The sequence below is a fragment of the Macrobrachium rosenbergii genome, chromosome 14, assembly GCF_040412425.1.
Source record: "Macrobrachium rosenbergii isolate ZJJX-2024 chromosome 14, ASM4041242v1, whole genome shotgun sequence".
Lineage (NCBI taxonomy): Eukaryota > Metazoa > Arthropoda > Malacostraca > Decapoda > Palaemonidae > Macrobrachium > Macrobrachium rosenbergii.
The window spans coordinates 38,586,816-38,613,256 of NC_089754.1; the positions used below are offsets into that span (position 1 = coordinate 38,586,816).

At 36.4% G+C, this 26,441-nt stretch overlaps 1 protein-coding gene across 3 annotated transcripts; it reads left to right on the forward strand.

Moving 5' to 3' along the window:
* Window positions 1-55: 55 nt before the first annotated feature.
* On the forward strand, window positions 56-25,720 carry RfC4 (replication factor C subunit RfC4). 3 transcript variants are annotated; one of them, XM_067116513.1, is made up of 8 exons: window positions 56-707; window positions 18,882-18,993; window positions 19,667-19,875; window positions 20,478-20,634; window positions 21,104-21,271; window positions 22,281-22,361; window positions 22,950-23,063; window positions 25,435-25,720. In XM_067116513.1, the coding sequence occupies exons 1-8, from the start codon at window positions 682-684 to the stop codon at window positions 25,549-25,551; spliced, it is 984 nt and encodes a 327-aa protein (XP_066972614.1). In that variant the 5' UTR covers window positions 56-681; the 3' UTR covers window positions 25,552-25,720. The 3 variants fall into 3 exon arrangements, with proteins under 3 accessions (XP_066972614.1, XP_066972612.1, XP_066972613.1); XM_067116511.1 differs by lacking the exon at window positions 56-707 and adding an exon at window positions 17,636-17,793; XM_067116512.1 differs by lacking the exon at window positions 56-707 and adding an exon at window positions 17,918-17,961.
* The last annotated feature ends 721 nt before the right edge of the window (window positions 25,721-26,441 follow it).

Below are 26,441 nucleotides of genomic sequence, written 5' to 3' on the forward strand. Positions count from 1 at the left end.
GTATGTTGCCCTTATGACTCCCTTATCCTTGCCTCATGTGCTGGACAGAGTAAACAGTATGCTTCAGCTTACTGGAGAAGCTTGGTCTGTGGTGCGCTATTAAACGGCAGAGTCAGTGAAGCATTTGTTAGGAATGTATAGCAAGTGTTTAGCGCTGTTTATTCTCAAGTTCTTCGGCTCGTGTATGGAGTAGTAATGATAATAAAAAACTTTAGTGTTGCATATTCGCTTGTGCGTCCTTCACTGTACGAAGAGATCATGATGTGTAATGAATGTAGATCTTTACTTGAGCAAAGATAGCTCCAACAAAGGTGGAACCTGGGGAGACTGATCTCGTTACGGCGACCAAAAATACCCTCATCTTTCCACCAGAATTTATTGAATATTTTTATTGGAAAAGGTGTAAATATATCTTAGGAATTCAAAAGATATGATTTGGCTTTGTAGCAATGCCAGATTTATAGGATGATGACAAATCAAAACAAGCTAAAAATAAAAGAATGAAAGATGACGTTTGAAAAATCTGTCGTACGAAACATCACCTGTACTGTGCGTTATACCTACGCACCTGTTTCAGAGAAAGAGCCCGTGCTGCACGAGTGTGACTTTCATATCAAAATACATGACGTGCAATGGGAACAATTCTGATTCATACAAGTTGCAAACGCGAATGTATAAGAGATGGGGTGCGCTTCCGATTCTACCCGGTAAGTAAATGATGACGTGTTTCTATCGGAAACCATAATGCATTGTAGGCTGTTGCCTCAAACAGCATCATTTTCTAGTACCAGATTTAATACTAATCAAGTTTGCTGGGAGTTTTGTCTTGGGTACAACTCAAATGTGGAATAGTTTGCCTAGTGCATTTGTGGTCTCTTCTGATCTCCGTATGTCCAAGCGAGGAGGAAATTCATTCCAGCTCTCTGCTAACGTCTCCTGGATTTCACGTGTAACGGTTATATTGTCTTTTCCTCATCTCTCTCTCTCTCTCTCTCTCTCTCTCTCTCTCTCTCCAAGCATTTGAAGTCTGTTGCTCTGTCCATAAGAGTTTTCAGCTGAAGACTTAAAGAAGAAAGAAAGTAGTTTATTTCGTGTAACCACTGACAGACAACAGCTGACAAAATAGGTCCTTGACGATTCTCGAGTTATTGAACAAAATGGGACGTGAGGGTGAAAGCCATTCCTGCATTATGACCTAGGAAAAGTTATGCATTTCAAGATCATTCGGAATCTGATCACGATCGTCTGTCGAAGGCTTGTGAACAAAATACATTTTAGATGTTTCAGAGTTGGGAACAAATAATATATGGTTGCGCTCTTTTCTCGCTGACTTTCATACATGCATTCATATGGGTTACTTTTGTAGACATATTTAGAGTGGTACCTAAATAATTGCATTATTATGATTATATATATATTTATGCATAAACATTATATCTATATATATAACATGTATATATAATACAAATATATATATATATAAATATATGTGATATAAATACATGTATATATATATATATATATATATATATATATATATATATATATATATATATATACATATATACATATATACTTGTATATTTGGTCAAAGTAACAGAAGATATACTATGTATATATGTATGTGTATATATACATATATATTATTATATATATACAGTACACACACACACACACACACATATATATATATATATATATATATATATATATATATATATATATATATACAGTAACAGTAGGTTATATATGTACTGTATATATATATATATATATAATATATATGTACTGTATATATTATATATAAACAGTACATATATAATCTGCTGTTACTTTTACCAAATATACAGGCATTTTTATAAACACAAAAACCTCAATACTCGACATTCGTACAGTCGAGAAGATAAGATGATCGGAAAGTAACAGTGACTGATTAGGGTGTAGAAGGTAATTTGTTTATTTTACCAAAAGAACGCTATTTATTTCTCGTAGGGGGATAGTGCCGTCAGTGCACCTCGCACGGTGCACTGTAGGCATTACTTGAGGTTCTTTGCAGCCTCCCTTCGGCCCCTAGCTGCAACCCCTTACATTCCTTTTACTGTAACTCCATTCATTTTCTCTCTTCCATTTTGCTAACACTTGTTTTCCTCCTGTTACACTTTTCAAGCCCCTCTACTCTCACTCCCAGTTTCCCCTTTCAGCGCTGAATGACCTCATAGGTTCCAGTGCTTGGCCTTTGGCCTAAATTCTATATTCCAATCCATTCCATTCAGGCCTAACTACTGTGTCACACGAGCGCCTATTCCAGTACATTAACTTTCCGCCAAGAAGCGTTTTTTTTTTTTTTTTTTTTAAATTTGGCGCTAATTGAACTGAAGCATATTCCCCAATTCGGTATCAGGCAAGCACGAGAAACCGCGAATTCACCTTGGCTACCAGTATTGGCTTCTGGGAACTCTGGAGGAGTTCGGCAGCAATTTGGCAAGGTGACACTGCCTTGTCTGGAGGGAACTAAACAGCGGATGTCACCCAGACAGTTATTCCCGCGTAAAGCGGTCATCTATGGCGAGCGTCTCTCGAACGTCTCGTGTGTCACTTAACAATTTGGTTGTTTATCGTTAGACTAATTGAAGTTTCCTAATATTACGCTCCCGGTCAGTTGTTAGCATTGTGAGGGTAAGTTTTGAACGAACTTCGTATGGTCGAGTTTGTAATTACACCACCCTAATGAACATGATTAGCCTAATTTTATTCAGACTAATAATGTACATATTGGCTTTTGGCGCAAAGATTGGTGCAAGTGGCAAGATGCTGAAATATGCCAGGAAAAAAAATGCGATTTATGATGCTGAGGACAAATAATTTATTGGAAAATTTTTAAGTATGAAATCTTGTGCTTTTTCGTTTCGAAGATACTAATCTTTTCATCATCGTTATTGTTATTATTATTATCATTATTAATATAAATATGCTTTATTAGTCTAAGATATAAGCAGACGCATGACTCATAAAAGCAGTATGGCAGCCTCCCCCCTCCCCCAAAATTTACTGGCATTAGCATTAAATAACTGACGGAAATGACTGCAAGAAGTTGCAAGAACCACACTGGATTCTGCCTTATTTTTTACGTTTACTTTTTCTGTTGACCTTAGACCGTTATCACGACTCACTGCCGCTTGCACCTGATCCCTAAAGTTAGCCGCCAGATTCACCGTCGAGGAGGGGGTTGGGGTGGGAAGCTAGGCCTACACTTTACTCTCCCATTTAATCTAGCTTTACAATAGTCTTAAGGGACGAAGCGTTTTTTTTTTATTATATAAAGCCCTAATAATGAAAATTATTATTATTATTATTATTATTATTATTATTATTCCTTGTCAGATTATATTCAGTTCTTCTGTTTTAGAATTTCTTATTGATTTTCACCTGACTTATGTTTAAGGTTAAATATATAATCATATATATATATATATATATATATATATATATATATATATATATATATATATATATATATATATATATATATATATTTTATACCCATTCAGTTTTATGTATGTTATTATCTATGATTTATTTACTAATAAGGAGACATTTATGCAAATACGTGCAATCTCATCTCATACTTGATGTATGATGTTTCTTACAATTTATACTCCTTTACCCTCAGATGGTTTTGAATATTGGCATAGAATGCTCTGACCAAGTATATACACATATATATATATATATATATATATATATATATATATATATATATATATGTATGTATGTATGTATACATATGTATATTTATAAGTGTATATATTTATATATACATATAAATATACATATATATGCATATATATATAGTCAACATTAAACCATTTCTACTAATAGAGGGTAGCTCCGAGAAAAATCATTTGACAACAGCCATTGCCGAATTAAAGATAGACCCCTGATACCGCAGGCATAATTATTCCGAAGTACTATTAAACAATAAATTAACGTACCTTAAAAATGAATTATTACAAAGGAGTTATTAAATCGGTAGACGCTTGAGTTCCCAACGTCCACACAGGATATGTTTGCATAATGCATACTTTCTTTTTTCGAACAATTTATCGCAGTGTCACGTAGCAAAAATGTCAGAACATAAACATTGCAGCTTGCATTGTTGTCGATAACAAACAGATTTTCATATTTTGAAAAATCGTAAGAACACGATTATAATAAGTCCAGTAAGTTAGAAAGACTAATATTGTAATTGTAGAAAGATATGATTTTAGTTACTAAAGTTCCAATAATGCAAAAATAGGAGAGTATGCCATTAAGTGAAAAGACTTAAGTATCAGTCCGTGTCAATTCTATCAAACTTGCGGCTCGGCTTGAATGAATATCGTAGTAGTGACGCCAGTTTCTCCTCCCAATAAATCGACAATTTGGATTTTAGCCCAGTCAACCTTTCAATGAGTCTTCAACTTGCGGCAATATCGCGCGGGAAGGGTACATCAGCACCAAGTGTGACGTCATAAGCATAAGTAATGAGTTTGCTCACTAAGCAAAACTACATTAGACGATTATAACTAAATGATAAAGGACGTCAATACACTACTACCCTTAGGTACATCAGAGGCGCCAACTGTTGAAATTACACGAGAACTTGTGTAACGAAAACTGTTTGCTAGAGTCTTCGGGTATCGCGGGAAGCGATACGAGATCTCTCTCGTCCAGGTAAAGCGTTTTGTTGTGTGATGAGGTGTATTCGCTGCCTTCAAAAATGCGCCATCTTGAATTCTTTCCATCTCTGGCGTAATGCATTACATTCCAAATTCCTGTTACGTTGTCAAGAAGTTTAAATTGACGGCTGAATAACAGTTCCAATTACATTAAAACTGGTTGACTGTTTAAAATACTTCCATCTCTGGCGTAATACATCACATTTCGAATTCCTGTTACATTGCAAAGCAGTTTAATAGGAATTCTGAGTCACAGTTTCAATTACATTAAAACTGATTAGATTGTTTGTTTAAATTACTTTCATCTCTGGCGTAATGCATTACATTTTGAATTCCTGCCACGTTGGCGAGTGGGTGACTGTAACGCAAGTTAATATTCAGTCACACCATCATTGCAACATAATTTCGGTTCATGTTGCTCTTAAACTTATTGATCTGGTGTCCGGGTGGTGTACTAAACTGCAGCTATATTTGGTGTGATTATGCGAGGTAAAGCATTAGCTCTCTACAACGGGTGAAAGAAAGCATCCTAACAGATTTGATGTAAATCTGTTGAATAATTCGGTAGCCTTTGTAACATATAGATATGTAATATGGCGTTGCAAGGACTGGGGTCATCGACGCCGGAAATAACGTTGATCACAAGGAATTTGCGTTAGGAATGAAAAAGGAAATTTTGACACGCTTTAAAGAATCTGTCGCTAATCCTGGGAAGGCCTTAAAAGTACCTTCACACCTCACTAAAACTTGCCAAGTCATTCATTAGCTTTCTGAGACTATAGCCAGAAAAACAAAACCAACGATGAAAGCTAAGCTACTGCAAATTGACGAGGATAATTGAAATGTTTGGTTAAGATTATTGCGTATCATCGAACTATTATGCAGTATTGTTTGGCTTTGAAGCATATATCACAGTAGAAGCCAAATTGAGGATAAACGACTGCTTATTGTTATTTGTTTCTCTATTTGATTGTCATTTGTTGCTTATTTTCTGACCCTTTTATTGTAGTCCTGTTTCCCTTATGGTCATTATTTTTCGTGGACGTTGACTTGGCAATTCAGTAGTAGTTTTTCTTTTAATTAAAGACTTGTTAATTAAAGACGGTCTATATTCATAATCCAACAAAGAAATTTCTTATAAGCAAGATTGTCAAAAACCTGGACTTTCACCGAAAACTTTCTGAGAAAGCGGAAATTTATCAAAACTATTATTTACTCTTGAAATGTTTAGGCTCCCAAAGAGAAAGTTGGCCGCCCTAATTTCACGTCGAAAGTTCTGGAATCGGGAGGAAAAGAAATTGTGAAGTTATTTTGGCACCAGGTTCTTTTGCAGAAATTATGAGGTTTTCTCTGAAATTACTATTGTCATTTAATAATTGAAGGGAGGTTTTACCGAATTTTTATTATGCTTTAAAATGTATATTAAAATCTTTTTGGGGAGAGAGAGAGAGAGAGAGAGAGAGAGAGAGAGAGAGAGAGAGAGAGAGAGAGAGAGAGAGAGAACCAAGGACTTTCACACGAAAGGCAAGGACGCTACCAAATGACCCACACAGGTCACACAAAAAGTTGGAACCTAAGTACTTACACGGTATCTAAGACTTGACCAGATCAGGTTGCAACGCCTTGCATGCTGTTCGGATGGAATGTTAATCAACTGAGTTGCAGGCATATATGCAAGCTGTGCAGCCTGACCAGGTAAAGCCTTAAGCACCATTTAAATAACTAGGTTCCAAATTTTTCATGACCTGTGTGGGTCATTTGGTAGCACCCTTACCTTTCATTTGAGAGCCCTTGGTTCAATCTCGTGTGTTGGTTTCCAGTGATGGTAATGATCAAGAATACATTAGAAATGTTAGTACTGATACCACGCACCAAGATTTTGCCCCAGAATTTATTTATCTTACGCAGCTGGAGAAAGGACTGTCACCTGGGGAACACCAGTCCTTTCTCCATCTGCATAAAAGAACTAAGAGACAGGCGTTTTCATCCAATGCCTGCATATACTAGGATGAAACATCTGTTTGAAACACCTGCTTTCCTCACCTACAACCAAACTTCATTACCCGGTGTTCAGACCACTAACATTTTTTATTCAAAGGCCAGTGGGAAGGTTAACCGATGACCTTTTTCTAGCCCAGGCCCGAACAAAGCACGGAAAAAAGCGGAAACGGAAGAAAATGAGAAAGGGAAGGGGGAAGGAAGAAAGGGCAGGCTTAACGCCGAAGAAGTCTGGGAGGACAGAAGCAGGAAGACAATTCCCAAGTTTGGTAGTACAGAGAAAGAAAGTCGCCTAACAGTGCAATTCAATATTTATTGATTTCGCAAGTAAATGTGGGAAGAGGTGGTTTTCCAGGTTGTCGGAGTAGGAAGAGCTCACCCTTGATCTCATTGGGACAATGGCCAAAATAGTACCTGCAGAATAGGGACACTGAAGCCACATTTCAACAGAGACAGATGGATCATTGGTCCAAAGAATTGCCTTTGATTCAAACCTGCTGAGGAGGAAGAGGCGAAGGTCAACGTATAACTCTGATAACGAGTAAAGGAAAAAAGCAATTGTCATATTAACAGTGTACCTAATTTTTAGAAGCAGTTTCATCATTAACTATGTGACTACCTTGGATGCTCCAACTCTGTATCCTTTCACCATCCTATCGATCCTTTCACTCTATCATGAACAAACATCAAAAACTGAAATCCCGCTTTTCGACTATGTTAAGATTTTTACGTAATCATTGCATCTGTTTCCTCATCCTCACGGCGCTCCCATACGCCCTCGATTTTCGCCATTAAGCCTCTTGTATCTGCCGTTTTTGCATAGAATCTGCTGCCTTTCTTAATTCAACTGCTGTTTTGTCCCTCTCCTCATTGATTATGTCATTATTGTTGATGTTCACTCCTCGGGAACTTTGCTGAAATGGCCTGACACCAGCAAAGGCATAGGAAATCAATAAAGTTGAAATGCCGCAATCTAAATCTGTCATTCTACTTATTAATACATTAATGGGAAACTGGTGCCATCTGCAACTTATCTCTTCTTTATATATATATATATATATATATATATATATATATATATATATATATATATATATATATAATATATTATATATAATATATATATGTATAAATGTGTATATATAGTATATATATATATATATATATATATATATATATATATATATATATATATATATATATATATATGAATAACATGAATTTTCAAGCATTAATGCATAATCTGTGACACTCCCATTAGACCGAAAAACATATAAAAAAAAGACATGTGTACACGTTCAAAGAATCTTGCTAACACGAATGTGACTGATAAAAAAAACACACACACGATAATTTCTGGCGTACGTGACATGACAGCTAACAGGTCTTCACAAGCCCCGATCGTGAATCGGAGTATACAATTTGCCACCCCGTCTTTCCAAAGCTTATTATCTTTGCTGTGACTTATTAACGCGGTCTCTTGTGCCTTATTCGTGTTGTTTACACTTGCCGTAACATTACCAGGAATCAGAAACTTCGTCATTGTTAATGATAGGTTATTTTGGCCAGTTGTTGGTGTGCAAATCAGATGATGTCGTTGGTGAGGATTCGGGATTCTGTTCTTGCAAGTGATTTTTTTTAGGGAATTGTATATACAAAGTCGGGCCTGGGGATTCAAAGTAGGGGCTTGGAGGCACAAAGTAGGAGCTTGGGGATACAACGTCGGACTTGGGGATACAAAGTCGGGGCTTGGGGATACAAAGTCGGAAATAGCCCTCCGCTGTCATTTCCTGTCACTACGTATGTTAATGGGACGCTGGACTCTGCAAATGTTTTCATTTATATTTCTTTCTATATCATTTTTCCGTAGTTTATAGGTATTACCTTCTATCTCTCTCGGCTTCAGGTGGATTCAAGATTAATATTATATATATATATATATATATATATATATATATATATATATATATATATATATATATATATATATATATATATATATGTGTGTGTGTGTGTGTGTGTGTGTGTGTGTGTTTGTGTATGTGTGTGTATTGTATACATTCTCTCTTTCTCTATGTCTTTCGTGCAAGCATTTCTGCTGCAATTCCAGGTGGCTTAATTAACTACCCACGCCACATAAACTAATCGGCCAATTAATCCGGGCAAAGGAAATTTATTGTTATACGCTGGATACTTTGAGCCCTGGGGAGGAGAGAGAGAGAGAGAGAGAGAGAGAGAGAGAGAGAGAGAGAGAGAGAGAATCTTCTTCTACTTCTCATCTTAGCGGTCACCTCTGATCCACCGCCTTTTCAATAAATGTATCTACACCCGCTGGGAGGAGGCAAAATCCAGAGAAACAAAAATCAGTGGAATAATAATTTAATCTTTCTGTGTCTCGGTAATACGACATCAATATATTAATCTTGAATCCACCTGAAGCCGAGAGAGATAGAAAGTAATACCTATAAACTACGGAAAAATTATATGGAAAGAAATATAAAGGAAAACATTTGCAGAGTCCAGCGTCCCGTCAACATACGTAGTGGCAGGAAATGACAGTGGAGGGCTATTTCCGACTATGTATCCCCAAGCCCGACTTTGTATCCCCAAGTCCGACTTTGTGTCCCTAAGCCCATCTTTGTACCCCCAAGCCCCTACTTTGAATCCCCAGTCCCGACTTTGTATCCGAAGCCCGGCTTTGTGTCCCTAGCCCTCGACTTTGTATCCCCAAGCCGCCCCCTGTATCCACAAGTCCCGACCTTTGTAACCCCAAGCCACCAACTTTGTATCCCAAAGCCTGACGTTGTATCCCCAATCCCAATCTTGTTCCCCCAAGCCCGACTTTGTATCACCCAAGCTCGAAATGCACTTTGCAACGGATATTATAATAGCATGCATGCTGGATCACCAAGAACCCAAGGTTCTGATTTTGGAAGGCAATGAGGCACATTCACCTAACTTCCTTTTAAAGGAGGAGGAAAAGATTGGAAAATAGGCCTGGGAGAAGATCAGGGACTATTAATGATGTAAATCTGACACAGAGACAAAGGCGACCGCATTATAATGAAATTAAACAAAAGCACTTTGTCTGCCAGGTTCTTGGTAAATAAAAAAAAAAGAAACATGATCTTGAGGAAATGTGATGAACTTTGTAATGTCTGTTGTCACTCAGCTTAAGGAGGAAGATACTTTAAGAAGGTGGTGGTGTTAATAACCTAGATGTTGCAACGCCAGTTTAGTACCCATAAATCAATCAATGAATCATTAAAAGAATTAAAAAGAAAGATATATACTTCAAGATACAAAAAGGAAGCAGAAAAAAAAAGTGAGGAACAATCCTGTCACTATAGTTCACTTTCTCGCTAGACTCAACAGCAGCATCGAACGAAACAATGGAACGCGATAGTTCAAAAGCGCTAATTGCTATGGTGCAACGTACGAGTATATCCACTACCCTACCTTGAAAGTGGTGCAGCAGAATCGAAAGAATCTGAGATCTTAAACAAATTTTTGCCTTAAACAATAAGTCAGAGAAACCGAGGAACTCGGTGATACTCTGTAATGATCATATGATCATACAAGTGCCCTGGGGAAGAGTTATAATTTGGCCCCGTTTCCTTCAGACGAAGTTTTGTTTGATTCCTTGTAGACTTAACCTTTTTCCTGTTACTGAATTTTGTAAAAATTACGGCATAAAATTCATCCCTTCATAATCAGTGTCCTCAGAAGACACGGAAATAAAATAGTTTTTAGGTCTTGTAATAAATATTCAATTAACAAGCTAGAATATATCAACGAAACAACTGATTTGATACAAAATAATGTTTTTTTAAAAGAAACATTACATAAAAGTGTAAAATTACAAACAAAAATTCATGTCAAGTGAGCTTAAAATTGTATGAGCAGTACAGTATGTAGTATATATATATATATATATATATATATATATATATATATATATATATATATATATATATATATATATATATATATATATATATATATTGCCTTTTCAAGGTTACTGCATTCTACCAGTTACATTCTTTTCAGAGGAAGATAGTTGCCAACTGGGATAGTTTAAACCTGTTAAGTTTACGGAGCCAGTCTGAAAACCAAAAATACGGAAGGAGAAATCCAAGTACCTAACATCGAGGGGGTATTATCTAGTATTATGAGTCACGGGAGCAATAATATTAGCAGCAGAAGACGCAAAATAGGAAGATGGTGACATCTGATACGATTTTACAAAAATAGAAGCGGCAACGGTTTTGGTGACCAAGTGGGAGGTCCAAGAAAGACAGAAGAATCCATGTAGCGCATTCTCGCCTTGTCGGCGTGAGGGGCGGCTTTTCTGTGGCTGGGAAACATAAGCGTACGACACTTGCCCGAGCGGCTTCTCTTTTGCAATTGCATATCTGAGACATTAAGTGGCAGGCAACCTGTGACAAACCTCGCGGAGCGTTCACTCGCGATTGTTGTTGCAATTTAACACTCGGCCAAATCTCGAAAGTTCGACGAACAGGGTGGCCCAAAGAAGGATTTGTCCCGTATATCCGGAGTGACCTACTTCGTCGCAAATCTTCGAGAGGGAAAACGGGAGTCCAGTTTTGAGAGAGAGAACGAGAAGCCCAGTAGAAAGAAAATGTGTATGTGAGAGAGAGAGAGAGAGAGAGAGAGAGAGAGAGAGAGAGAGAGAGAGAGAGAGAGAGAGAGAGAGAGAGTCACTTAAAATGCGTCGTGAATTGTTTCTTTGCACATGTTATTTGCATACTTTAAATACCTTGCACAGGCTCACATGTGCTTCGAACCAATATTCAGTTAAGGATTCTGTGTCTTACATCAGAATGCCTGGCGATTTCAATCATCCTACCATCATCAAACCATGTGAAGCATTTAAAATACTATTTTGATCTGATGCTCAATTTTGTTACGTACACACGTGTATATATATATATATATATATATATATATATATATATATATATATATATATATATATATATATATGTGTGTGTGTGTGTGTGTGTGTGTGTGTGTGTGTGTGTGAGTGCTGCACATGCGTGTATTTGTGTGAATTTTTGTACCTAAAAAAAGTTATTGTAATTTCCTTTGAGTGTAAGTTGTTCCCAAGGCATAGTGAATTCAACATTAAACGATATTTGTGGGTTATATATATATATATATATATATATATATATATATATATATATATATATATATATATATATATATATATATATATATATATATATATATATATATATATGTGTGTGTGTGTGTGTGTGTGTGTGTGTGTGTGTGTGTGTGTGCGTGTTTGTGTGTGATTGCATTAAAGTAAGCATACTTGAGCAGAGAAGCACTGACTCTGAATTTAAATGACTCAGTCTACTGCATAATCCAGTCCCATTGATGGGTCTAACTTCTACTTGCATAATCCAGACCATTTAAAAGAGTCTTGAACTCACCATTTATCCTGACCTGGCAACGAAGTCATTACAAACATTTTCACGTTCAAAAGAATAACACGCGACGCTCTCTCTCTCTCTGTGCGTGACGCTGCTGACATTAAGAATGAGGTAAATTTAAGGTATATGAAGTTAGAGTTAGGTGATATAGTCTCACTGGTTTGGAGCTCATGGAGCCAATAAATTTTGCAAAGAAAAAGAGAACATATAAACACTGGAAAAAGTGAAAGGTTCAGAGGGAGGGGAAGAGTTTTTTTTTCTTATTTGAAAAAAAAAAAAACGACCATGTGCTCTTCAATTGGATGTTAACAAGTTAAGCGTAATAGATTTTCTTTTTAAGTCGAGTTGTTCACGAATTCTTTCCTTGGGCAAGTATACAAGGCACTGCAGGTTGTGTCCAGAAATGGAATAGGTTCGTTGCACTCTTCGCCCGAAAGTCTGAAATTTCTTAATTTTAGACCTATGTGGCATGTTCTGCTGGTGTGTCACTAATGACTACGACGGTCTGCTGGGATAAAACAAGTAAAAGGGCAAGGGGCAAAGGTGGAATGGCTGGGCATTCCACCGAGAATTTCCAATCAGTGATAGATCTGAAAAAGAGAACAGAAGCATTAACCTTACGCATAATATTCCGTCGTGCTAATAACTTCTGCAGAAAATCTGAATCCACTTTCTGCTGAGGTGTCACGATGTCACCTTGCCCAATACCAGAGGTCTTCTTTCATTCCTCACATTACCAAACTGTGGAGGACTCTCGGCAGCGGAGTGACTGCTGACTCTTAGAAGCTGAGGAGAGGTTGAAATGCTACTTTACAGTGTCTTGCCCTATTTTGCCTCCACTCTGTTACTGTTCTCATCGGCGTATATTACGTAAATATTTTTTGTCATTTGTGCTCTCGTCATTTACACATCAGTGATAATAATAATAATAATAATAATAATAATAATAATGTCTATAACAATTGACGCAATTATATCGGGTTCTATAGAGCTTACTTTACATTCTCTTTATAAAACTAATTCGGTTTTTCATTTCAGTGAAATAAAAACGTAACCAACAACTATGCTATTAGTTGATTTATTAATGAAAGTCCAGAAACCGCTAAGGATGCACAAAAAACCAGAAAGCCTTTGCGAGCATCCAAAGGCCTTGAGGTCAACGTCTTGAGCTCCATAACAATGGTGTCTCCCTTGAAATAGCGCGAACAACCTTGATGGCTATAAATAGCTCCTTGTCTCAACAGCTGCAGCCATAATAGAGGGGTACTCGCTAACCTTTCGATCACATGGTTTATACGTGATTCCCGATTGGGTGCCGAAATTGAATGTAATCTGCTAGTGACTTTGAAAAATATTTATCTGTACTGCTTCAGTACCCGCCTGAAATTTCTAGCTATTTAAAACCAACATATTTCTTATTGTCACAGAAGATGAACATAATATAAATAAGTTCTTTCCTGGAAGAGTCGTTGTTGTTTATTTCTATATTGGTGCTTTACATGCAGATTTAAAGAAGTGAATTGACTTGTCATCGAAGTTAAGATAGCATTGACGAGCACTTGACATGTTGGGCATCACTTAGCGCTGTTAGCTAACTTAGCTGACTTGGGATGAGACGTTGGTCGTTGTTGCCACTGGCGGCTATGTGTGCCTCTTGCCATACGTTAACTTCTATTGTTTTGTGTTCTAGAGCTTTCTTTTAAGATTTCTAACGTAGTTTTGGCTTGGGAAGCCACCATACAACATGTTGATTGGCGTGCAGTTCTAAATGCCATCTGCAGTTTCCTTAAGAGAAGCAAACACAAAGTTTTATGACTGAAGGTAACCCGTATTTAGCGTGAAATAGCAAGGAGGCATAAGACTAGACGTCACCTAGAAGCGCAAGTTGCATCATCGGCCTGTTATCTCATATGATCCGACTGAGTATTTGTAACTGTGACTGCTGTAATACTTCGTTAATCGATGGTATTTAAAATGTCCTTGAATAATATATCATGTTGAGAAGATCACATTTTCTTAACGCATTAGGGCATGATACTAATAGGGAGAGATGAAGTTAAATAATAAAATTCAAAGCATGATTGTTGGTAGGTCTAAGACACAGGATCCCAAACTTAAATATTCTTATTGGTGGTGTGTCTTTAATAAATGCAGTTCATTCGAAATTATATATACTTCTGATTGCAAACTCGCCTTTAAGAAACGTATCCAGTAAGTCTCTTCTTCAACTGCCAGTCGTTAAAGATTTTAGACCTGTCTGTCCCGAGGAAATATTCTTTATTTAATTCCACGATGTTTTGAATTTATTCGACAGTTTGATCATCAGCAGCTGACTCGCATCTTGAATTGCTGGACGAAAACTTATTAAATTTCTGAACACTCCTCTTGGTATTGATATGACTCATTCGTTCATTCAGTTCATTGTGTGAGCTATATATTTCTCTTCTATAATTCTGGTCATCTTCGCATTCAGATTTCATAGACATACCATGAGCTACGTAGTACTAGATATGTTTGTTAAATGAAACAGTTCGTTCTTTCTAGAGGTATCATTTCTGCTGTGACCAAATGCTTCAGTTATTTTCCTGATCATGTGGTTGGAACATTGGAATTTCCAGAGTTCGAACTTCGTACATTTATAGATTATACAGTAACGATCTTACTTATTTTCCTATGTTATTTATCTTGTTTGTGTTTTTTTGGTGTTCGTCTTACTTGTTTTTCTGTGATTTCTCTTTATGTATTTCTTTTTCTACTCCATTTCTTTTTTCTGTTCTGGGCTGCTTTCCTTATAAGAGCCCTCGTGCCGATGGCCTTCTGTTTTTCCAACTAAGTTTGCAGCTTGGCTTGTAATAAAGTCTGGGAATTGGTGTCAGTATAGTGTCAAACAGTTTGCAAGCAACAGACACAAGGATGAAACCGTAGGGCAGAGATGAGTTAGTGCAAGTCTTAAGTGGATAAGCCAGTAAGTTTCCCGAGGGACACCACTTTGATTATGGTGACGGGGAGATTTAAAACCATCGGTCACAAAAGCAGAGGTTACCTTACACTGAAGCTACCTCCACTTTACCCCTACGCTAGGCGTGCAGCCTTGTAAACCTCTCTTGCTAAGGAATAGCTCCACAGCCATGTGGAAGACGACAGACATCAAAAGCTGATGGGCCTCCCTTTTTCAAAAGCAGATGGACCTCCCTTTGTCAAAAGCTGATGGACCTTCCTTTGTCAAAAACTGATGGACCTCCCTTTGTCAAAGGTGATGGACCTCCCTTTGTCAAAAGCTGATGGACCTCCCTTTGTCAAAAACTGATGGACTTCCCTTTGTCAAAAGCTGATGGACCTCCTTTTTCAAAAACTGATGGACCTCCGTTTGTCAAAAGCTGATGGACCTTCCTTTGTCAAAAACTGATGGACCTCCCTTTGTCAAAAACTGATGGACCTCCCTTTGTCAAAACTGATGGACCTCCCTTTGTCAAAAACTGATGGACCTTCCTTTGTCAAAAGCTGATGGACTTCCCTTTATCAAAAGTTGATGGACCTCCCTTTGTCAAAAGCTGATGGACCTCCCTTTGTCAAAAACTGATGGACCTCCCTTTGTCAAAAGCTGATGGACCTCCCTTTTTCAAAAACTGATGGACCTCCGTTTGTCAAAAGCTGATGGACCTTCCTTTGTCAAAAACTGATGGACCTCCCTTTGTCAAAAACTGGTGGACCTCCCTTTGTCAAAACTGATGGATCTCCCTTTGTCAAAAACTGATGGACGTCCCTTTGTAAAAACTGATGGACCTTCCTTTGTCAAAAACTGATGGACCTCCCTTTGTCAAAAACTGATGGACCTCCCTTTGTCAAAAACTAATGGACCTCCCTTTGAAAGATGATGCACGTTTGTGAAAATATTTTTTAGGTAAAAGAGGATTACAAGTCAGATCTCAGCAGAACTATAGTTTCCCCGCGCTTTATTTTCCCATTATATCTTTCCACTGAAGAAGGCGGTATTCCTCCTAGACGTGAACTAGATAGGCCATGGCTATCTAGACCTCACGTTATCCACCACACTTTCCCAGGGATGGGGTTAGGTAAACTTCAAATAACGAAAATTCGCTGGGAATTCCTTAAGATTCCAGAATTAAATTCTTCCTTAGACCACCTGATCCGTTTTAGCCTCAATCCTGGTTAGCCCTCCCCGACTTTGGCACTGTGTAAAGTGACACCGTGGCACCTTAACAAAATTATGGCGATTATGCCTAAAAAAATTAGTGGAACACAATCATTCTTGGTTACAAATAAAGAATGTTCTTTACTAGAGCCAAAGACAATATCTCCTGACTAGGCACCTAAACCATAATTAACATAATAGGGGAAAAATAACTACTTTAAGCAATTTGGCATTGTAAGTAAAGATCCTGGAATGTTATATGCATCCAAAAAGAGTGCCAAAAGATCTGAAGCATGTACACTGACGCTAGTACAATCATTTTTGTAAATACATTTAGGAAGCCTTATGAACAAAACCAAGTTTTCTGGCACTACTTGATGATAGTTTTTAGTACAGCGAAAAAGTTACTTTGGAATGAGAGGTGATACACAAAATCGCCATATATATAGGACCAGTAAGGGCAGTGTTACCCATTCGCAATGAATGATAAAGGAGCATTTTAATAAATATATGGTTTCGTTGGAGTTCAGCTTCATTCTCTGGTGACTAAACTATTGATTAATTCGTTCTGAATATCTTTTAAGCCTATCAGCCACTTCATTTTGCTTTTTGAGCGAAGATCTGCAAGAGAACTTTCAACACCTGTACGCTTTACTATTATATTTTCAAAATTAACAACCCTATCGTGAGTAAATGGTCACATCAATAAACAGGATCAAGGTGTACTAGGTCTAGTAGTCTAAGCATATCAGTGGTTCCCGCCAAAACAGCTGTCATTGAAATAGCCATTAAAACAGCACTTCAGAGTATGCAGAAATCCAGCGACGGTATTAGCTCTCACTTTAATATTTCTGAACGTCCATTTTCAAACAAACATTTGTTCTTATTTCTTTTTAATTTATCAAATTACACAACTCTAGTACATATTCTAACAAATACTGCTGTACCGTATATCGTACATTATACAAAACGGTATGCGTCTCCCAATTTTTATAGACGAAAGGGGATCATTTAAGAAATTAAACATTTTATCTCCTACTTGATTGAGTCCGGTACGAAATGTATAGTAAATATGTCTGATAATAATTGAAGATTTGGCATCCAAAAGTATCATTGGACTAGATTTTCCTAATGGTAAAGCTTGTGCAGCTTACAGATATTCTGGGAGTTACAGCATCTATAGAATTTAATAATTATTCTGTTTAAGTTTTTAGATGAAGTTATTTGAGATTGAACGTCTAAATTATTTTTGTAGTATTCGAAACCTGGTCGCTACTAAATGAGACACAAGACAATTCAGCACCGTGTAGGGGGCTGCCAAGGCAAACTCCCGAAACTTCTGAGTGTTTTTATAAATCGTAAACATGTCTGACTCAAAAATGGAAGTAGATGAACAACCCGGGCCAAGTTCTTCGGCTAAAACAACAACTTCAACGTCTAAAAGCTCTCACACGCCATGGTAATAATGCTTTTAGTTTTTGGAGATTGTTTTGTGACAAAGATAAAATTGACAGTTAAGCAATTGACCACAATGATGAGGTGCAACAACGCACGGTGTAGTCGAAGGCCTACTTCTTGTTTTAGTTTAAGCTGGCCTTATGGAAGTATGGGTCTTATGCTACTTGAGGTTAGTATGACCTAGCAGTAGGTTAGGATGCTGCCAGCCATATAGCCTAGGCTGTGTTAGCCTAGGCCTAATGGTGTAACCTGTAAGATGCGTTCGCCGATCAGACTACATTTGGGTGACCAGAGACAGGGTATGGGTTAGACCTATAGCGTAGGCAAAGTAGTTTAATTCGCCTCTGCTCGTAGTTTATCGTTCGGAAAGTAAACTAGGTGGTGATGTATATTTAGTTGCACTCATTAGGTCATTGGCACATAACCTAGGTCAAGTTTTCGCAGGAGGATAAGACTATCTTAGGTCTAGTTGTTGATTAGCTGAGTAGGCCTAGGCCTAGTACGTATAAAACAGTTAGGGCTCTGTTATTTAGGGTGAGTATTTTGGTTGGAAAAGGGTTTATCCTTGTTTCGATAGGCTACCATCACTTAAGCAAGAAAAGATTCCCTTCCTGTCCTGTTTTTAAGTAGTGGCTTTTCTTTCATTGCTTGGAGGCACTTTTATATGTTCCTGTGAGGATACGAACCTTTGCTGTTGTAAGCGGAGCATTCCAGCACATCTCGTGCTTCAGCTGTTATTGACTAATGACAAAAGCCAATCAGGTAGGCTCAGGTGCTGCTCTGACCTCTGTTGGCCTAGCCTACCTTGGCCATTGTGTTCCTATCTGCATTCGCATACGGCTGTTTCTGTGTGCACTTTTAACCTTGTGTGTTAAATGGGATTCAATTGTTTTGATTTCTCATAAATTGGTTTGTATGATGTAAAGTAAAAAAAAATACTTTGAAAACTGAATTTTTTCATATAAACTTACAGTACTTTACATGATTTTGATGACTTGTACATTATAGAATAACAAAAAAGTTTAGTATGTAATGAAAAATTTGAAAAGGTTTTCCCAGGTTGCAATATTCATTGACATTTTCTTACAGGATAGAGAAGTACCGGCCTATAGTCTTCACAGATATAGTTGGCAATGAAGAGACTGTGGCTCGACTTGAAGTTTTTGCAAAGCAGGGAAATGTACCAAATATCATAATAGCGGTAAGTTGGGTCATTTATTGCTGTAATTTGTTTAAGGTATAATGAGTGAAAGTTTCATCACCCTTATAAATGATTTTTTGCACTTCTCTCTCCCACTTCTTTCATAACATGTATTCTTCCTCCTGTCTTCCATTTCTTTTGTAACAAGTTCTCCTCCTCTTTAATGTTTTTCCTTATAATTTTATAATTTCTGGACATTAAAAATCTCTTACCCTGTTTATATTTACAGTCTTTAGGATATCATGACACCATTTGGCACATATGATTCATACTGCCAAGTTCATTCATTTCTTTGTTCCATTATCTATTTCTCTTCATCTTTGCTTTCAGGTTTCTGCCAATACTAAAATAATTTTTAGTATTTACAAATATCCTTTAGTAGTTTGTTCCTGTTGACTGAATACTCAAAATTATTTTATTAGGTAGCTTAACCTACATGATGGTAATAATGATTTAAAGATTCAGTGAAATTATGTCCAGCATTATTTTCATTTGCTCTTCATAATCTTGCTACATATCAGTGAATAAAAAATGTAGCCACCTTGCATGAAAATAGTGTTTAGGTTTCATTTAACGTGAGCAGAAAGTGACCCATTTAGGGTTTTTACATTGTAAAAAGATAGTTATTTACTTGGATTTTCTAAGCAATAAAATAGCTAATGTCTTATTTCAGGGTCCACCAGGTGTTGGTAAAACTACAACAATCCTGTGTCTTGCTCGTGCTCTGTTGGGTCCTACCTTCAAGGATGCTGTTTTAGAATTAAATGCTTCAAATGACCGAGGTATAGATGTTGTGAGAAACAAGATCAAGATGTTTGCACAGCAAAAAGTCACATTGCCCAAAGGACGTCACAAAATCATTATTTTAGATGAAGCAGACAGGTAAGGAATGGGCTTTTTATTCCATACTGGTTTTTTTTTCACTAATGCAGTTTCTTCCAAGTCTTGTTTTGAGTATTTTTTGTTTAATTTATAGTTGCTAGAGGACCACAAGGGTGCCTTGATATGTGCAGGGGAAACGGAAACTTGCTTAATTGCCTGCAGTTTTGGATTCAAAAGAATGTTTCCGAATTTACCTCGCAAGGCACTGTATATTGTACAAATTAGTTCCATCAGACAGTGGTTTCAGATGATGTAAGAAGTAAATTGCACATGTTTTGGAAGAATTCTTGTTTGGAAAATTCGAATGTGAATTATATGTAAGCCAAAGCATTCAACTAAGCTGTTTTGGGAATGATTTAAGTTGAAGACAGTCCTCTATAACATTTGTCATTAACCATTTAATCATTTTCCCCCTTTTATGTGTAACTTTTACATGCTAGCAGATTCCTTGTAGTTCATTGCAGCACAGTACAGGTTATAGTAACATCATGTGCAAAGAGTCTTTGGTACTATGTGTTTTTTGGTTTTTGTAATGACCCTCTAGTTGCTAGCCTTTGCCCTTTGTCAAATTTCTTCTCAAAGTCCTTGGTTTTATTCTCTAGCATGACAGAAGGAGCCCAGCAAGCTTTAAGAAGAACAATGGAGTTATATTCATCTACAACTCGATTTGCTCTTGCATGTAATTCTTCTGAGAAGATCATTGAACCCATTCAGTCACGTTGCGCTATGTTACGGTACTCAAAATTAAGTGATGCACAGGTATGTGACTGAAGTCTCATATGTACATTTCAAAGTGTGCTCAACTTTTTTTTCAAAGTATTTTCTGTACCCTTGATGTGGGTGTTGTTGTTATGGAAGAATAAGAATATCCATGGTTTGAGAGGTTTTCATTTGTCAAATTATTAACCACATTTATCATTTGTCACAGATTTGTAAAGTTTCAAGAAGTTTTTCTGTTTTTGTTTTATATACACTTTTTTGGCTCATTTAGATTGAGTTTAGCTTTATTTGATTATCAAGTTGATTAATATAAAAATTTTGTAGAGTGGAAATTTTTTGTACTTTTATTATTTTTACTATTTTGTACTATTATTGATTTTAGCAATAGTTTGGCAGTTTTCCTTGTGTTTTGTATTCTTTTATTCCTTTCATTGATGAAATTTAGGTGAACTTTACAATGCTTTCAATGAGTGATATTGTTATATATTTTATTTATATGACATTACAGATTCTTTCAAAAGTGCTACAAGTTTGCAGTAAAGAAGATGTGAGCTATACGGAAGATGGTATTGAGGCCATTGTCTTTACAGCCCAAGGTGATATGCGGCAAGCACTAAACAATCTTCAGTCTACATCCCAAGGTCTTGGTCACGTGTCTTCTGAAAATGTATTCAAGGTAATGAAATGAGGAAAGCGGTGCTGAAATTATTTTGTATGATTTATGTTCCAAGTTGGTGTGTTCATTATATTCACCTATCCTTGCTTATTATTGCTTGTTGATAACATTATAGTGCTTAGAACATTGCTTATTTCATGATTTTCATATTGGTCCAGACAAGTATCCATTCTTATAGCCATTTTTTTAATGCATAACATTCTTTGCAATGTAAGCAGTCTTCAGACATAGTTCTTAAATATACAGCATATTGGAGAAAACAAGATTCCATGCAGTCTCATTAGCTAACATGAGCATGAGCTAACTGCAAAAAATACTGATTAGCTAGCTGTTCTTTAAGTAATTAGTGGAAAACACTAAATCTAATTAATGCATAGCAAAATGATAGACAATACCAAAATCACTAGCATTTTTCCAATAAAATAAAGCCATGATTACAACTATTAGCATTTGATAACTGTGAGGCCAGGGAACCCAAAGACATACTGTTAATGGATGTATCTAAACTGAAATTGTATTGTAAAAATAAGTGAAAAGAATGATATAGAATGAAATAGAAGATTGATTAGATAAGTGATGTATATAGCAATCCTGCAGTGATGAGTCTTGGGAACTCTGCATCTTTTACCAGCTGCATATACATGAAAAGTGAGCTTGGTGATTGATGGGTACTTCATCCAAATAGTGCATGTGCTTATCTAATACCCATCTTCTGACATATTCAAAGATCATGAATATTGCTATATGACTGATGAGATTGTGATAAAACAAAAATATAGATTTGAGGTTTAAGCACTTTAACATTTATTCTTAAGATTTTTTGTGTTATAAGTTTTTCCAAAATAACTTTTACTGCTATTGATAAATAATGATGTGTTTCAGATTTTGGTCACTGAATGGCAACTATGTCAAAACTTGTAGAATGGACAGCTAGTATAAACAAGACCTTAAACGTTGTGCATGTTCTATTTAAGTGCTCTCATAGAAATTTCTCCATTTTTCTTTTTAGGTTTGTGATGAACCTCATCCCCTATTAGTTAAAGAAATGCTCCTACATTGTGTAAAGACGGACTTTGATGATGCTTACAAGGTAACTGTTATTTATGTTTAATCTTTGTATTTTTAATATTTTAAAGTATGGTGTTAAGTAAATCAAAGAAAAGGTCATTTAGATCTAGAGGACAGTGTAAGAAAAAAGGAATTGGTAGAGGTGACCTTTTCCTTAGTATCCATCCCTGTACCTTTTCCTTTCATCAGAAGACAAAAAAAAGGGAACTTGAGGGCTGTCATAGGAATGTTTGGTTTTAAGTAACCAGGCAGTGCTTTGAATTACTAGCTTAACATTTAATTAGAATTCCATTTGGAGATATTTATTTTCTTCATTTCATCATAACATTGTGCAGTATAGTATGAACAGAACTAATAGTTCCTCAAGAGTTCCTTTTGGCACCAGCTCTATTGCTTTTGCCTTTCACGTTTCATCAGTTCCCATTGGTCTCCTCACATACATTTATCACACTTCTATTATTTTACTTTGTTCTAGTTTTCAGTTATATAAAATTTTCAACCTCTTGAAAGTTTAGATTTGTAACTGTGGACTCATTAAACTACAAACTAATAATAGAAATGTTAGAAATAGCATCGAGTAGAGTTTTACAGCATTTACTATCTTTTGCAGGTATTAGCTCACCTTTGGAAAATGGGCTACGCTGCAGAGGATATCATTAGTAATATTTTCCGTGTATGTAAACATACACCTATGGCAGAGTTCTTGAAACTGGAATTTATAAAGGTGAGACCTAGCTGAGTAGTTTATGTGTTAATTAATCATGCTCTTGATGTTGAAGAAATTTAATATACTTAATGGACTTTAAAAGGCTGAATTTTAGTTGGCTGTTTAACAGGCCCTCTCTCTTGGTTTGGCTTTCTGTAGTATAGAAGGTCTTTGGTTAATGGTTTCATTATTTGTTAATTCTCTTGATTGTTTTTTCTTCAATTAAGGGACAGTACAAAATCTGTACTGTATTTTGTTTGTATATTTTTAAAAATTTCTTTTCAATTACTATAATTAGTATATGTATGTGTGCACACTTGTTGTTGTAAAAGATGGCTTGTCTTTGGTTAGTGATGGTGCATTGTGTGTGTTGTTGTTGTTGTAAAAGAAGCCTGCATGGCTACTGTCTTTGTGTTAGTGTGGATGTTGTGTTGCAGGGCTTGTAGGGCAATCTACTAAGAGATGTGTAATTGTGTGGGGACTAACTTGGCAGAGTGGACATATGTCTGTTTGGGTGTTATTCGGTGTTTGTAGGTGTTTAGATGTTTGGAACCCCAAGAGGACCTTATGTTGGGTGGGGGTTGCGAGTAAAGAACAATGCTTTTTGTTTTGTCCTAATGTTTTGTCTGGAATTCAAGAGAGGCATCAGTATTGTGTTCTGAACAGACAGCTCATTGAAATTCAGATGTTTTGAACACAATTCAACAGTAACCAAACCCCAAGAAGCTTGACACTCCTTCCTTGAGAGCAGTTTTAGGAAATATGTACGACATACCCACCTCTTGGTCGCCAATGATGTTGATATTTTAAAGGTCGCCATGATCCAACAAGGCTAAAGCTCTTTCAGTGAAACCTTGAATGCCTTTGCTTTAAGCTGAGGAAGTTGAGACTGAAGTTTCCAGCATGTTGGAGCAAGACATATCTGGGGAGCACTCATGGCGAGAGTCATCTTGTAGTTGACTTATGACCTTAAGTATACATTTGTATTCCAATGTCATACATTATTTCATGTTGTTTCTTGCCTAAGCATAAGTAAGCAGGAATTGCCAAATTTGGCAGGAATTTGTGATGTCTCGCTAGTATTTGTATTTGACGCCTTAATCTTGTTCTTTCCATTAAAAGGAAAGTTTTTTGTAATTGTTCCACATGAATTTTTATTAGTTTTCCTTCAGTTTATAAAAAATTATGTGTAACAATGACAAAACTTTCCTTTTAACAGAAAGAACAAGATTAAGTCTTCAAATACAAATACTAATACGAGTGAGGCACAAGAAAGTACCTACCAAATCTTGGTAACACCTGCTTACTTATGCTTAGACAGGAAACAATATGAAATAATGTATAAAAATGCAATACAAAATAAATGTATACTTGAGGTCTTAAGTCAATTAATGTGAACAAGAACTAACATCAGAAACATTAACTAGCTAGTTGATCATTAGTTCATCACCTGAAGCCAAACACTAAAACCTATTTACCAACATGAATATCAACATTATATACTTATAAAAACCCTGAAACTATTACTAACAGGCGCTAATGCGTATAAAACACAAAACACACTTGAAGATGAGAGGACGCTGTCTGGAAGAAAAGAATTAAACTGATTATGGGCAAAATCGTTCTAAAGAAAATTTTTGAGCTGAAGAGTGTGGAAATAATAGAGAATCAGTAAAATCAATCAGTCCAACAAAGTAAAAACATTCAGGTAAATGCAAAAACATTCAGGTAAATGCTGCTCAGCATTTGACAGCACTGCAGAAATGTGAAATGAAGCAGATCATTTATGTGTGCCTACGGATTCCGCTGGAACATATGTATTTGTCCTGTCCTTCCACATCAGTTATAGGCAGAATGAAACCACTCATTGTGGTGTATGCAGGATGCTGCAGACACTGTGCTACTTGTAACTTGTGTTATTGGATCATGTTGGCAAGAAAATGTGCCGATATGAACAAAAGCATTGGAGAGCATCTAGCTTATGAAATTACTCATATTCATTGTAGTTTTTAAAATCATTTTCCAAAATTTTATATTAAGTATGTTGGAGAGCCTTTCCCTCAAGAGAGCCAAAGCAAATGCTTTTCATTAAGCTGAAGTTGCGTGAGAACTGGAAAACACTCAGTTGTGAGGTTTGCCTACCCTCTAACATACGGAGCATAAGATAGCAATTTATGATAGGAGACAGAGTACTCAAAGAATGATTAATCAGTTGAAATAAGTTACAAACTTGAGGGGGGAATGATTTAAGAGATGGATGAAGTCAGGAAAATCATCAGAAGGCAGTCAGATTTCAAAGATTAGGAGAATATTGTGAGGCTTAGAAGCTAAGTTTTATTCATCTGAAAGAAGAATGGATTTTAGTGTATGTTTTGCTGTTACCTTTCAGGAAATTGGCTACACCCATCTTCGTATCATCCAGGGAACGTCTTCATTACTGCAGTTATCAGGGCTTTTAGCTAGATTGTGCTCAAAGTCCCTTGATAGCTCAAAAAGCATATCTTGAAATTTTTTGACAATGCTGCATTATGGAAAGGGGAATTTAATTCCTTTATATTTAAGTTTTATCATTTAACGTGTTCTGAGATATATTAGGGATAAACATGTATTTTGTATCTCTGCTACCATAAGCATTAAGTAATAAAATAATGAAAATCAGTGACAATTTAGTACAATTTATGGTTTTCATTTCCCAAATGCTAGATGCATTTAGCCTGCTTGTCTTTTTGATTGTCAATATTCTTCATAGTTTAAATTTATTACATTCACTGGGGAAATTGTGCCTATTTTATTAATAATTACTATAGAGAGCAGTATTTCTTTAACCCAAGGTGCATTGCTTTGTGCCTGTTACTTTTGTTTATTCTTTTCAGTCTAATCAATTAAGTACCCAACTTCTTTGCCATTACTTTGATCTGGTATTCTCTGGAATGAAAAAGCCACTGAGCCCCAAACCTGTCTTGAACCAGACCACTGAGTCACATTTCTTGACCCAAATGGGTAGCCTGATTTTAATGACATCTTCAAAAATGTATTGCTTATTGTATTGTAGTAGGCATATTAGTGGTGTAAACACCCTTCCTCCTGCCTTAAGAGAGCCGCAATTAGTGGTTTAGCGGGATGAAAGATATGCAGGATCAAGTTTACTATGAGAGGGGCTATGTAATAATGGATTAAAAAGTAAGAAAGCAGGGAACAAGGAAAAGAAGTATTGAGGAAACTACCTGCCTAATGCATAATCCTGGCAGTGTGACCAAAATGTTTCATCAAGGTATATAACTTTCACTAAAACTTGTGGAAAGGCCAGGTTCAGACTTTGTTTGAACATATTAAAAATGTAGAACTTAGAACTTAGATTGAAGATTTTTAATAACATTTTAAACCAATAAATGTCCA